The sequence below is a fragment of the Molothrus ater genome, chromosome 1 (assembly GCF_012460135.2).
Source record: "Molothrus ater isolate BHLD 08-10-18 breed brown headed cowbird chromosome 1, BPBGC_Mater_1.1, whole genome shotgun sequence".
Taxonomy (NCBI): Eukaryota; Metazoa; Chordata; class Aves; order Passeriformes; family Icteridae; genus Molothrus; species Molothrus ater.
This window is the reverse complement of record NC_050478.2, coordinates 138,823,775-138,839,522: the sequence shown is the minus strand read 5'-3', so window position 1 is coordinate 138,839,522 and position 15,748 is coordinate 138,823,775. Positions and strand designations below refer to the sequence as shown.

The 15,748-nt window shown below is 35.2% G+C and overlaps 1 protein-coding gene across 1 annotated transcript in view; it reads right to left on the bottom strand.

The window, feature by feature from the left end:
* CSMD3 (CUB and Sushi multiple domains 3) overlaps positions 1-15,748 on the bottom strand; it is a 595,264-nt gene that overhangs the window by 10,544 nt on the left and 568,972 nt on the right. Inside the window, exons 64-67 of the mRNA XM_036400790.2 lie at positions 7,554-7,665; positions 6,092-6,271; positions 3,069-3,134; positions 854-1,012 (exon numbers count right to left, since the gene is read on the bottom strand). Coding sequence (XP_036256683.1) covers positions 854-1,012; positions 3,069-3,134; positions 6,092-6,271; positions 7,554-7,665 — 517 coding nt within the window. The remainder of the gene's footprint in view (positions 1-853; positions 1,013-3,068; positions 3,135-6,091; positions 6,272-7,553; positions 7,666-15,748) is intronic.

Genomic DNA, 15,748 nt, shown 5'->3' with positions numbered 1-15,748 from the left:
TCTTACGAGGAGAGGCTGAGGAAATTTGGGTTATTTAGTCTGGAAAAGAAGGAGATTGAAAGGAGACTACATCCTCTCTTCAACTGAAAAGAAGTTGAAGCAAGGTGTTTTCTGGTGCTTGAAAGGAAATAGCTTCAAGTTGTGCCATCAGAAGTTTAGATTGGATCTTATGAAAAAATTCATCACTGAAAGGGTTGTCTGCATTGGAATAGGCTGTCTAGGGGAATGGTGGAGTCACCATCCCCAGAGAAATTCAAAAGATGTGCACATGTGACTCTTCCAGAGACATGATTCAGTAGTGGATTTGGCAGTATTAGGTTAACTCAGTTATCTTAGAAGTCTTTTTAAACCTAAGCAATTCTAGGATTCTAACTTTTTACTTTCTTTCTTAGAAAATCTAACAAGTGTCAACTCTAGTTTCTTTCCATGTTCATTAGGTATCTCTGACTTTCTAGGTCAACATATATCAATCTCATATATTTATTATTAGCCATTAGGCTACTGTGGGGAAATTTTATAATTAAGAAATAAGAAAATCGCACAAATTTGAATCTTATTTAAAATGTTTAAAAGAGAAACATGGTAATTAATGCGATTCTTTCACTCCTTATTGACTCTTAACTCCAGATATAGTAAAATCTGGAAAAGGAAAAAAAAAAAAAACCAAAACAAAGAAACAAGAGGTAGGAGAGAAATGGAAAACTCCCTGCCTTTGAAAGGAACTGAAATACAGTGAAAATTTCTTTGATAAGATAATAAAATTAAAGTTATGCAGAAAGTCACAGGAAACCAATGTATGTAAGAGAGAAAAATAAAAATAAAAAAAAAGGAATTAGTTTTCCTTAGCTCATACCTGATAGCAGCAATTCCATATTGCTGTTTGTAAGTGTTGCATTTACTCTTCCTGAAGTTGCATTGAAACTGGTAACTGTCAAAGTCATGGGTTGCTTCTTGCTTTTGTAATTGTAAGATCCTTTCCATATATAATTTTTGGCAAATACATCATCAGGAACTATACAGATGAAAGCATGTGTCAACACATTTTGTGATATTTAGTACTTAAAAAGTCAAATAACCAACAAAATATATGATAAATATTAGCATTTTCTTTCCTTTACTCTTTATAAATCTACTAGGTTGTAATTTTCAGATATAAAACTAGAAACCTAGCATAAACTTTTATGAAAGAAATGTATTTGCACTGAAGAACACAACCACAACTACATGTTCATTTGCCTTTTTCCTAAAATATGGACCTGCCCCAGAATTACCAGTTTCACAAATTCTAAAAGCTTTAGCCAGAGAGCATATTCCACTCACTGTAGAATCTTTTCTATGCCAGCACAGACAGCTAGGGACATATGGCTAGCATGAAATTTTGTAGAAATTAGTATCTATTTAGATATCAAAAATTTTAATAAGCAATTTCTTTAAATGACATGAAATATTATAATAATTTTCTTTATTAACTATTCAACTTTTCTAATAAAAAGAATATAAGTTTGTCTTGTCTTCAAATGCTTAAAAACATTATGCGCTTCACCAGGAGAAAAAAATAATTCTCTAATTTAAATTTAAAACAGACATAGTCTCCTGGGGAAAAAATACACTAGATTTATACCCTCACATTTAATACTTATCGTTAGTGAACTGAAAAATTATTAATTTAAGTAATGCTATTTCAGCAAGGAAATAACGCCACCAAAGCAACAAAAAGCTACCTGTGATGTAAAAATTGATACATGCAAATCTCTAAAATCTTAACATGAAATACCTTTCAAACAATTAAATTAAAAGTGATTTAGGATGGGCTTACTACACTTTCCAAAGTAATGTATCAGAGTTACCCTTTAAGAATCACTATTTAAAATCAGCACTTTCACATTATTTGAAGTACTTCACACCGAACTTAAAGCTTTGCTTTCATGTGCGCATTGGCCTCTCATGTCAGATAAGCAGAGAGGAATATTTGCCCTTTTCTCTCTCAGGCTACCCCTAAATCCAAGACTGGGGCACAATGGGATACCCACAGCTTTCCTTCATCATTTATTTTATGCAATACAAAGACAGGTCTTCTACATGAAGGGTAAAGGAGCTTTCCTAATTTTTTGTCTGTGTACATGTATGTATATTTGCTTGAAAAAACATGTACGTACTGGACCTGTAAGCAAGAAAATTGAATGGTGGAAATGCTCTGATGTTATTGATTTGTAGTCTGCCTGAAATATATTTTCCTACTTTTAGGAAAACTGATCTTTATGTGCTATATTGGCAGTTAACTGGGATTGCACAAAATGAATGAAAATTTTCTGATTTAAAAACTTGATGCCTACCATTCTGCAGAACATCATTGGAAAACACTGTTTTGAATCAGTACATAAAATATAAAAAAAAAAATCCTCCAAATCCCAATATGTTAAAGTACTGCTTTTAAATCTTATTCATTATCAGCAGAAATTCAATCAGTTTATTATAGCCAAAGGTTAATTTTAGTTAAGGACACTGCTCTTTTCAAAAAATCTCTTCAGTGGACAGAGAGCTTCTCTTGTCAGGATATCCAAATATGGTCTTCAGTAAACCTGTTAAAACTGGAGACTTGAGCCAGAATTCGAGAGATTACTTTGTCTCAGATAAAATTAGCTTTTTTTCTCTAAGTTCAAGGCTAATATGAAGTATTTAGGTAAAGCAATTTAAATTAGAGATATGTAAAAAAGTGCATGACTGAAACAAACTGCAAAACATTTGTAAATTATTTCAAGGTGAGTAGTACAGCTTCTAAATAGGTAAATTACATAGAATCTTACACAGAACACAGTGATTTCAGTGAAACCAATAAAACTCTTCTGTTACTACATAACAGAAATTGTATACAGATATAAATTACACCATATCATAGATGAGCTTCAAAATTAGGGAATAATTCAATTATATTTTCCCCCTTGTTAATCCAGAGCCTCATCTAATATCCTTTACACATTCTAAACCACTCAGTGCAATCTCACTAAACTCATCCTCATTGTTTTTTCTACAGAAATGGTTTATAACAATAGAAGCCTTGGAGTACTTACCACTTAGTTTGGGACTTGGTGTTCCCAACGCTGGTCTGGGATCCTTCACTAATATTTTAGACCCAGCTGTTAGAAAGAATGAAAGATATAAAGAGAAATCAGTAGCAAGATGTTACTCAGAAACAATAAAAAAAAATCCATCATGGAATTTATTTGTTTAAAGGCATATAGGATGATGTTTAAAACTCAAATATGAGTGATATTTCAATTGGTATGAAACCTTAGTATCACAGGAGCACTGGCACACAAATTTCTTCTGTTCTCCCATATCCTCCTAAATCAGGCACATGTATGCTATTAAGTCATTTTCAGCTATCAAACAGTGCAGGGTTTCACTTCAGAATCCATGTTTCAGAATTTACAGTCCTAGATCATGCATCTAATATGTGAGATGCCTTCTAATATAGCATCTAATCTTGGCTATGTCACTTGCATTAGGAACAGTGAACAGTGCATTGACTGCAGTGTAAGACCAAAAAGGGAAGACACACATAATAAAGGAAGCTTGAAATCATTTCTCTCCAGGGCTTAACTATCTTCAACAGTACTGAGTGAGACATCTTGTGTTTAAGACTGAAAACCCATAGGTATTGCTTTAACCTCTTAATATTGAAGGAGAAGGTCCCTGATTCTTTAAAGGATAACAACAGAAAGAAACAAGCAAAAGAGGCTGCCCAGAGTATCTCCAACTGCTCAGGTGATATGAGAACTGGAAGTTGGAGAATATAATTTCTTCTCTGCTTAGAGAAAAAAACTCTCCCAGCACTGAGGATGATGAAATAAATGCACTAGGACTTTAAAATTTCCTGGAGATTAAGCTATTTTTTTAAACTCATTTGGACTCATTGGAAAATAAAGAAGACAAATAATTCTGTCTCCTAATGTAAAATATTCTCATGTAGCAGTAGACTCAATTCCTTGCTCCAACTATGATTTCAATGTTTTGTATTTTGGGTCTTGGCCTTGAACCCAGGCCTTTTCTCTCCAACCCATGTTCTAGAAAAGTACACAAGAAAAGAAACTATCTTGCCCCTAAGATGAGTATTTTTCTGTATAAAAAGGAAAATTTTGCAAGAAGGACTGAGAATATTTTTAATGAGAATGAATTTTATCTTTTTTAAGAGGTGTTTTCTTGTCAAGTATGTTAAAACTGTCAAGAAGCAAGGGCAGGGTTGAAATGCAACCTAAGGTTCTCATGGACTGTTACTACTGATTGATTAACTTTTATTTCCTCACTGTTTTGAAAGAAACTTACTGAGCTTCACTGTACATTGTTGACCTGGAGGGCATGCTTCAACAGCGTATGGTTTCTGACTACATTAAATTCACATTAGAAATATCTGGATCACACTTTCCAGCTGGGTTTTAGCATAAAAAGATGATGAGTCAATTTGCCTTGTCAAGTAGAAAATTTTCTAGTCAAGTCCACAACTGAAATTTGAAACACAAAATAAAACCTAAATACAAACAGTAGATACAAATTCAAAGCTAAAAGTAGCTAACATGAAGTTTAAGTTTCTAAGTCCATATCCTTGTAATCTCAAGATTTCAATTTTGTATTTAAAGCATCAAATTCTAGTTTAATTCCCCTACATATTCCTTTAGAGATCTTAGCTCATTTTATTCCTTTTCATCTATTTATAAGACATTTTTGTGAAATTCACAATAAGAGGTGAACAACTTCTTCCAGCAGCAGCAGCAGCAGCAGAAAATTCTTGAATCAAAATACAATCTATGAATTACATTTGGCCTGCCATAATACTTTCCAACTACTGAACAAATCATAAGCTTCCTGGCTGCTAGCTTTCTAGCACTTTCCCAAAGCACTGCTTTATTTTCCCCCAGCACTTGCCTGGCATGCAATTCCAGGACACCTGTTTTTTAGTAATACAAACTATTCATTTCCTCTTTCCCGTCCAAGTAGCAGTGTTTGGCTAAAAAGCCTTTGAATGCCTCTGCAAGAGCCCTGGGGATAACTACATCTGAAACATTAGGTAACAATAATCTGAAAAGGCCTTTAATAATTCAGGAAATAAAATTCAAAACAGTTCTTAACACTTGAGTATATGCCTTATCCCACATGAAAACCACCTTGCTCACCATGACTTTGCTATGATGTTTTCCATGTCCTACCTTGAAAAACTGGGTAATAAAAATTAAGAACAAAGGTGGGAACTGCAAGGACAAAGTAGATACATTTTATTTCCTAGTAGTACACAGTTCCTTACATAAAAATATAAAATAATAAGTAACTCTGTATTAATTTCACACAGTGATTCGGACATCTTGGACTTTAGGCATCTTTCTCAAGAATTGCTACAAAATCATTCAATGATTTAGGTTGGAAAAGACCTCTACGATCTTAGAGTCCAATAGCTACCTAACACTACCAAGTGCTCCAGTACATTATGGCTCTAAATGCCACATCTACACATCCACCTCCACCATTTTCCCGGGCAGCCTGCTCCAGTGCTTGTCAACTCTTCCTAAATTTTCCTAAAAATTTCTCACAATGTCTAACCTAAGACTTGTCTGGCACAGCTTTAGGCCATTTCCTCTCATCACTTGTTAATTTGAAGAAGAGACCAACATTCTCCTTGCTACAACCTGTTTTCAGGTACTTATAAAGAGCCATAAGGTCTCCCCTCAGCATCCTTTTCTCCAGGATAAAGACTCTCAGCTTCCCCAGCCTCTCCTCATAAGCCTTCTGCTGCAAACTTTTCAGCAGCTTCATTCCTCTTATTTGGGAATAGTCCAGTACCTCAATATCTTTCTCAGAGTGAGGGGTCCAAAACTGCACACACTATTCAAGGTGTGGTCTCACCAGTGCCAGCTACTGAGTGACCACTAAGCAGGTCAGTTTGATACAGAAGAAGATTTGGTTCATCAAGCTGGACCTTCCTTTCATTAAAACATGCTGACTGGGCCCAATCAAATTGCTGGTATGCCTGTGCCAACTGCAAGTAAAGAAAAGCTCTGAAATATGACAGATGGCGGGTGCAGTGGGAAACAGACGAGCTTACCTTCACAAACTGGAACCTTCCCAGTCCATGTGCCATCAGACCTACAGGCTCTGTGCTCTGATCCTCCTGCCAAGAAGAAGCCTGCCTGACAAGTGTAAATCAATGTATAACCAAGTGAGGGAAGATCCATTCCTGCAACATTAGCATGACTTGGTGTTTCTGGTTGTTTACAGCTGTGAGCTACAAAGAAAATATAAAATATCCTTCTGTCAAAATGGTGAAAATATTTCTGAAAAGATAATATATGCCCATTCTGACAGTTAATTAGCAAAGTAGAAAAATCAATAGAAATTACATATTAATATATTTTAATTCACATTCTAAATTACTATATAGTCTATAAAATATCACCGTAAGTCAGTAAATACACCCTTAAACATGGACCTTTTAATTCCAAGGGACCAAGAACAGACTGAAATGCACTTGTGTGAACAAAATTAATTGTCTGCATATGAGAACAGAAACAGCACACACCATACCAGACTTAAAAGCAATCATAGCTTCTGACTTGCACCACTTATGATATCTATGTAGCATTGTATAACAGTTAAGTAAATGGTCAGTTGGAAAACACTATGAAAAGTCAAGGAGAATTTATGGTGAGTTGTAAATATCAGAAAAAAATAGGTTACCATTTCTAATGTCATATGAAGAATCTTATATATTTAACAATCACCAGAATATAGGATTTATGTGTTATGTCAAAGACAGCATACCTCCAAGAGAGGAGTTCACCCTCCACACTGAGCTACTGATTTGCTGTTTGCTTAAGATTAATGCTAGCCTAGCACCAGCTGAAATAATAGTAATGCTGTTTCCTTCTGTGGATATGTTCTCCATTCACTGGGTCATTCTATAGGGTCAGACCTTACAAAGTAAGACTATTTCCAGAAAATACAGCTGACTAGCTGAACTAGAAAGATTAACCATGAGCTTATGTCTTCAGTAAATTATCATTATTTATCGAAGTGTAACAGATCTAGGAAATGAAGTGCTGCTGTCTATATTCAAAAAAAGATTGTCTCTATTTCAGATTCAAAAATTTCCAATTTTAAACACTTTTTCCCCCATCTTAAAATACTGTGTCTCCTTGGCTGGGAAACAGTTCAAACTCTTTACTAGAACTGATTTTAATTATATGCTTTCCTGTATATTTTAGAATAGGGCCATCTGATATGTCCTATTCTCACCACCTCCTCTCTGAGTTGGAAGGGTTGCACCCTCTTAGATAGAAATTGACTTTGGATGAAGACCTGCCTATTTTATCTCTTTTTTTAAAGTTACACTGTTATTATACAAAAAATCACTCAGAATCATATTTCTAGCTGCTGTAAGCTATTAATGCATATTTCTGTTAACTTTTAGTTAATAAATGCATATAGATTAACTTTATGACAATGTTACTGCAGCTAAATAATCTAGATTAAAAATTGAGGAAAGAAGAAAATTAATAATTTCTTACGTATACATTCTGGCTGGATGCCACTCCATGTAAGATCAGGAAGGCAAGTTCGTGTTGTTGAACCATGGAGCAGGTGTCCTTTTTTACACTGAAATTGAACAACATTTCCCACCTGTTGAAAAGTAGAAAACACAATAATATTGTTATGAGCAACTATCAAGCTGGAATTTTTTTCCTAAATTTGATCACTCCTTCACATAATACAGACTTGATAAGTTGTGATTCTCTTTCTCTGGAAAGTAAATTAATTTCACAGAACAATTTGATATGAAATAAAAAACTGCTTCATTCTCAGTAGAATTACTCTCCCCCCAAAATTAGATCCACCATGGAAGAAAATCGAATCCTCATCATCTGTGGTCTCTCTAGTGTGTTGCTTTGGGCCTGGAACAGTTGATGAACTGTGAGTTTGGAAACAAAGCTTATGGTGCCTTCCCCACTCTGGGCCAAAGGAGGGCCAGTTGGGCAAAATTGCCACAAACAAGGGAAGTCACAGAACTGAAATGAGTATTAGATTCTGCTGGACTTTTGCTGAACTAGATCCCCCTTTGGGGAATGCTGGATATATTCACAGATTATAATGAGAAATATATAGGGGCTGGTCAACAACACTGTCTCATGCTTCAGAATGTTCCTATAATATTTTAATTTTTTTTTTTTGATGAGAGGAGGTAAAGAATAACAGCTCTTCATACCACTTTGATAATAGAAACTGGAACACAAGTGCATTACAATTTACAATAGCAATTCATCTGAGATTAGCTTTTAATCATTATCTTTATTATGGGTATGTGTTGCATAAAAAGGAAAATAGAATTCTTACAGTTTCTCCACAAACATAAAGTGGAATAACTTGTTCAGCATGTCCAGTCATGGTGAAATTGATGAAAATGCAAATAATTCTTAGTTTCCATCAAAAGCAAGGAAATTAGATTAGAAGTACATAATTCAGAGAGTATTGTATTACCTAGTGTGAGTGCTTAACTCAAATATTAAGGTGCAGAGATAATTTCTACTGTTCTGCAGTGCCCTGTATTAATATATTTATCAGCTCATGTTTAAACAAGAAGTTGAAAACATTAAACTATCTGTGACAGCACATTTATAGTTCTGGTTTGGGTATGATTTTTTAATTATTTTGCTTAAATGCATAACACTTGATTCAGAGTGATGCTCAAAGGTAAAATGTGGATTATTTCTTGATAGTTTAGTACCGGCAAACAGCATTTCACTGCTACAAGTATTTATTTGAAACTTTATAGTACTATTCCATTTCAGCTCAAGTTTCTCATCAGAATGAAATTTAATAATAACCCATGAACTACAGATAGTAGCTCATCAACACAGGATGTTATTTAAAATTCATCTCCCTTTATTTTGCTCTTTTCTGTGTTCACTGGACTATGTAATTACTTGTAAAAGATTTTGAAGGAAATCCACTAAATCATTAGCATGATTAAGCACAAAGTAGTAAAGTACTACATGTTTTAGAAATTGCACCAAATAGCTATAGAAGCCTTTTTTTTTTTATTTTGTGGTAAAGATCTTAGTTAAAACAATCACCATCAATATATTACGTTAAAAGTACTAGCCTTAAGAAAGATGTGTTCATATGACTACATCAGTGGACAAGGGAAGCACTACAGATATCATTTTTCTGGACTTCTGTAAAGCCTTTCTCAAGAATCCCCCAAAACATCCTTCTCTCTAAATTGGACAAAGATTGATTAGATCAGTGGACTGTTAGATGGATAAGAAAGTGATGGGACAGTCACATCCAGAGGGTAGTGGCCAATGTTTCAGAATCCCAGTGGACATCAATGACACATGCTGTCACTCAGGGTTCAATATTGGAACCAGCGTTATTTAATATCTTCCTTAACAACATAGGTGAAGGGATTGAGTGCACCCTCAGAAAATTCACAAATGACACCAAACTGAGTGGTGAGCGTGACACATCTGAAGGATGAGATCCATCCAGATGGACTTGGACAAACTTGAGAAGTGGCCCATGAGAACATCCTGAGTTTAGTATGACCAAGTTCAAAGTGCTGCACTACACCTTATAGTAGGGGTGCACTGGGATATGAACACATCGAGAGCAGCCCTGCTGAGAAGGACTTGGAGGTGCTCCTGGATGAGAGGCTGGACATGAGACAGCAATGTGCACTTGCAGCCCAAAAAGCCAGTTCTATCCAGGGACGCACCAAAAGCAACGCGGGGCAGCAGTTGAGGGAAGTGATTTTGTCCCTCTACTCTGTTCTGATGAGACCTCACCCAGAGTCCTGTGTCCCACTTTGAGTGTCTCAGCACAAGAAAACCACGGACTTGTTGGAGGAAATCCACAGAAGGGCCACCAGAATGTTCTAAGGGATCCTCCTCTGAGAAAAGGCTGAGACAGATACATTTGTTTAGCCTGGAAAAAAGAAGGCTTCATTCTGACCTAATTGTGGTCTTCCAGTAACTGAAGGGAGCCTACAAGAAACCTGGAGAGGGACGGTTTACAGACACATGTAGTGATAGGAGAAGAGGGAACAGATTCAGAAGAGAGTAGGTTTAGACTAGATACTAGGAGGAAGTTCTTTGTTGTGAGGGTGGTGAGAAACTAGGACAAGTTGCCTGGAGAAACAGCTGAGGCCTCATACCTGGCTGTGTTCAAGGCCAGGCTGGATGGGGCTCTAAGCAACTTATCCATGGTATCCCTATCCATGGCAGGGGGGTGAAACTAGATTATCTTGAAGGTCCCTTTCAACCCAAACCATGCCATGATTTTATGGTTTCACGAGAGACACAACCTTTATATATTTAAGCACCAAAGCAGCATCAAAAATGCAGCAGCTGCCCAAGGGATGAGGATGTTTAAGTGCTGCCATGCTGTTCAAGATTACAAATAAATGAAAATAATATTAAAATTACCCTGTAATAAAATACATTATACTAATTAATTATATAGGATATGTATAGTAATTATTAAACAAATAAAAGAAATTTTTTAAAGTTTTGCGGTTTACTTTGCAATATTCTTGCGGCAGAGGCACCAGATGGCGCTACAATACAGTATTCTATGCTGAAAAACATCCCAGCCCTGAGATGTTCAGGCTTGTTCTAAGTTTGATTCTGTAGCTCAAGTAGAAGCATGAGTACTCTGGACAACGGTGTTTGCATCCAATAAAAAAAAGTAGTGCTTGATGTCTGTTCTATACCTGCCTTTTCTATAGTGTCAGTTATAGCTTGTATAGTCCCAAAATTAACTAATAATAACTAAAATTAATAATAACTAAATTATAGCTTGTATAGTCCCAAAATTAACTAATAATAATTAACTTTTTTTTTTTTTTTTTTTTTTTTTTTTTGGTAAACCCCAAAGAGTGTATATTTGTTATTCTCTAACAGGAGAATCTGAGAAGAAAATTCATAAATCTGAGAAGAAAATTGATAAACATCAACCTCATTCCATTTACAACGTACTCTAGATAATTTTTTTCACCAAAAAAGATGAAAATAATGTGTAACAATTATCAAAATAATAAGTTATTATCCTTCATATTTCTTACATTTTTTGTAAGATTGGAAGATACTTCTAACTCTCATGAGTTACTCTACAGTCAAGTTTTTTCTTAGATTTCAGTCCACCAAAGAACGTAAAAATACTCTAATAAATTTCTTCATCCCCAGTAATTTTTGCTGAAGAATTGAGAAGCTGAATTGAGAAGAATTGAGAAGGGAATGCCTGTTATTTATCTTCAGTAACTTTAAGCATCACATTTTAAGTGAATGAAAACATGCCTCATTAAGTCTTTACTAAATCTGTAGTTTTGTAACCCACTAATACATTATTGCCCTTATGACAGGGTTTTGAGTTTGCAAGACTGCTGGGCAGAAGCTTGACAGGCTTCCTTTGTCGGAAAGTTTTGAGCTGCCTGGAGTTTTGTGTTTATTTCAGTTTTGTTTTGTTTCTAAACTTGCTTCAGCTGTAAAATTTAAATTTCTTGTGATCAGGTAGCTATGATTAGGTTTTATGCCTTTCTCTATCTTTGTATGGCCCAACCACAGATTATATCCATAGCAGAAAAAAAATGAATCTAGTATTGCAGAATGAGCTATTTCCCACAAAAATGATGTGGTACAGGGAAATATAGGCCTGGTCTTGGAATGACAGCAAAGCCCTTGAGAAATGCAGACAGCAGGATACTCTGAGGATGACTACAGTGTGACTATGATAAAAGATGCAACACAGTCTTAGCACTGGAGATCCTGTTGCTGTGAACAACTCACCCTTAAAAACATACAGGCCTGGACAGGATCAGATTTCAGAGGTAAAAAAGACAACTATACAACAGGTGAAATGTACCTTACAGTATAGCTTGAAATACATGTGTATGATAATGAGCTGTAGTGTGAGTGGTGTAAAAGTGTATTAGAAACATTACAAATAACCTCAGGGGAAACATGGATGAAAAAAAACAAAAAAGAAAAAGAAAAATCATATTCGTGCCAGTAAAGCACTCCAGATTGTGACACTAACACACTGACAGCAGAGACCTCAGGACAATGAGAAGCAGGAAAATACATGGTGTCTGATATGGCTTAAATTACATTTTCATTGATGCAGTGGTGGTGCCAACTGTGCTAATAGAGAGAGCTATATTGTGGTAGTAGAGCACTTCTCTTGGAACTTCATCTTACAATTTAATCAACAATGAAGTTTTTATAAGCATTACATTAACAGAATGAGATTATTTGTAAGGCTGCTCAACATCTGCAGATCAAGTTTCATATAGAATTTCATAAAATAGAACCCAAGAGCTATCAGAGGGCTATCACTACTGCATTGTGTCCATTTTCCTTTTTAAATTAAGACTGCTCTTTGACTCAGTTTAGGCCTCAATATAAGGGAAGATAGCTGAATTTCCACAAAACATGTTGGAAAAGTATGAGAAGTAGCAAATCTTATATATATGACTGACTGATCTAAGCAGTCTAAACTGTTTCTTCAATTGAGTAGTACCTTGTGTTACAATAGCTTATAGTGAAAGTGTTATAAGCACTTTTCTGTTTCTAGCAATATAGCTGAAGAAGTATTTCAAACCCCACAGTTTCTTTCCAAGGAGTGATTTATTTTCCAGGTTACAGATGAAGTCAGTATTCACTAAGTTCTAAAGTTGTCTCCATTGTAACACACTGCTAAGGTAGATTTGTCAAATAAAATGGCTCAGATGAAAGGTAAACATCCTAGATGGATGTATTCATAACAATTAAAGCAGATGATGCTACCCATTTCCATGCCATGCCAGATATCCAAGTAGAACTAAACTGCTATTTTGATGTTATTTGAACACATAAGAAACTGCTTATGCCTGAAGAATTCAATACTGAACAATAAAGTCCCTGCAAAATTCTGTGGCTTCATTTTCTACAAAGCTCTTTTTTAACAGTTGAAACATCATTCAAATGTGATGTGGTGATACTGGTGCTGTTGTTTGTGCAGGTTGTAGGTTCCAGGAGGTCAGGTTTAGACACGCCTTTTAGTCAAGCCTAGAATTATCTTGTGTTTGCCTGAACTTTCAGTCCAATCAATGAGATAGGAAAACAGATAATCAAGAGTAGGGGAAAAAAGAGGAACAAAGCAATGGTGCTGTGGAAGCTCATAACTTGATATCAGAGTTGTGAAAAGCAAGTGTCAGTGAATGATTTTTGTCAGATAAAAGAAGTAGAGCCATTTGATGAAGAGTACTTAAAACAGTATTCCACATATGAGAACTTCAATTCTAAGTGTAAGGCTACAGCTTGGTATTTTTTATGAGACAGAGAAATAAATTTAAACTTTGACAATTAATTAAGTTACCCTACTAATATTAATTTAAAGTATTTAAGAGAGTTAAAACAAAACAAACAAAACCCAAATAAAACAAAACAAAAAACCCATATCTGTATTTTGGAACAATTTATAATTATTCTTTACCTTCCCGCTATGGATAGAAGCAAAAATCCCTATTATCCCATTCCCACAGGAAGTTAATTATAGCATAATATACATTAATTAGCAATATTTTTGTGGTTTTAAAGGAGTCATAACATTATACCATATATGATAATGCAAAAGTTCTTTCTGGGATCTACAGACAATAACTTGTGTAGAACCAATCATTTTCACAATTGTTTCTACCCAATCAAGAGCTAAGCTCAGCTTCATCTGTATGACTAATACTTCTACCCAGTTATGTATTAACTAAGCAATCATACTTAGAGTAATCAGAAGTTGCACATTTAGTTACAACATAAAATCAAATTCACTGTGTGAACATGAGAATAAATTGCTGGTTGTGTAAGGAGACTATAGCACCTAGACCTGGGCACTAACCTTATAACTGCTTACAATTTTTCTTTTTTGTTTTTTTATTCACAGGGTTGTAAATTCTGCCAGCATTTATACTTATTTTATGACTGATTTGTTAATTGACATTTTGCTTGATATTTTTACAGTTCCATGCTAGCTGTTAGTGATATTTCACTCACAACAACTACAGCACAAGTGAGACACTGATCTTCTTCAATGAAAGCTCATTAATATGTGAAACTGTGATAATAAAATCATAGAAAATGCTTAATAAATTATTTCTTTGATACATAGTTGAATAAAGAGTTGTCCCCTAGGATAAAATTGTATTATAACCAAGCCCCTATGTATTGTATCTTGACAAAAAGCAGCATTTTCATTTCCTAGAGAAAACTTAGACAATTTTATAATCCCTTGCATATGATTGTGAAAACCCAAATATTGCTAAAAACCAAGCCAGAGTAGTACTGCATAAAGGCCACCAAAAGGATAAACCAAAGAAATTTTTGGTCATGAAACTTTCAAAAGGAAATTTCTTTCTTTCTTTAGCTACAATTTGCTTTTAAATTTGTAAATTTGTAAATTTTAGCTACAATTTGCTTTTAAATTTGTAAATTTGTAAATTTTTTTGTAATTTAAATTTGTAAATTTGTAAATTTTTTCACCCAGCCCTTTCTTGCATTTCCAGCGAACTGCAGTTTTTTATTCTCCTCCTACTAGACAGAGACCTCATAAAGCTGTGGAGCTGCTAGGTACTCGTCTGCTCATCCCTCTTCATGTGCCTGGAGCTTTTAGCCCTGACATCAAACACAGATGTCACAGGATAGATTGGGCTCTCTCTTTGTTCACAAGATTCCGAGCAAATTATAAGGTACATTTTTGCATCTCTAAACCGTTCACTCATGAAAACATCTCACTGACATAAGTGTTTTGTGTGAATCAGAAAATCAGCAGTTCAAAATAATTTTCAGTTTCTCAAGTCTTTTTGCAACAGAAACATATGTAAGCACCATTTTTCACAACACAGCCTTATATAAAATATGGCAAACAATCTCCAGGAAAGCATCAGGCAGAGCAGTGAAAACAGGTCAAAGAAGGTTTTTCTTCTCCTCTAGCCCCAGTGAGTCATAAGTGAGTCCTGGGTCCAGTGCTAGGCTCACCAGTGCAAGAGAGACAAGAACAATACTATTCTGGGTCCAGTCATGGGCCACAAAATTGATTAAGGGATTACAGCATCTGAAATACAAGGCGTAGCTGAAAGACCTGGGGTTATCCAGCCTGCAAAAAAAAAAAACCTAGGGGCAGGACAAGCAACAGAAGCAGATTTTTTTTCAGTGATGCCCAGAGACACAACAAGAAGAAATAGGTATAAATTGAAACATACAAAATTCTCTTTAAAACTAAGAAAAAAGTGTTCATTTTCACTGTATGGATGATCAATTTGGCACAGGATACCCAGAGGCATTGCTGAGTCTCCATCTCTGCAAATATTCAGCCCTCATAAACCTGTTCTAGCTGATCTATTTTGAGAAGGGGGAGTGGACTAGAAGTACTCCTAACAAGTCTGGAACTCTGTAATTCATTTGTGGTTCCAAACAGATTTTCTCTCAGGAAAAAAGGCCTGGTTCTTATAGTATGCCTATACTAGCAGTTTGACACACAGTATACACACTTTTGAGGAGAAAAAAGCCTATTTAATAAATTGTAGGAAGCACTTATATATTGGTGGGAGATACTGAAAGTCTTCAAAGCGAAATCAAGCAGAACTTGATCACAAGTTTTTCATGTAGTGCATTGCTGATAGGGACACAGGGCTAGTGTAATCCAACAGGTAGAAACAAGGAAACAGAGCAACACA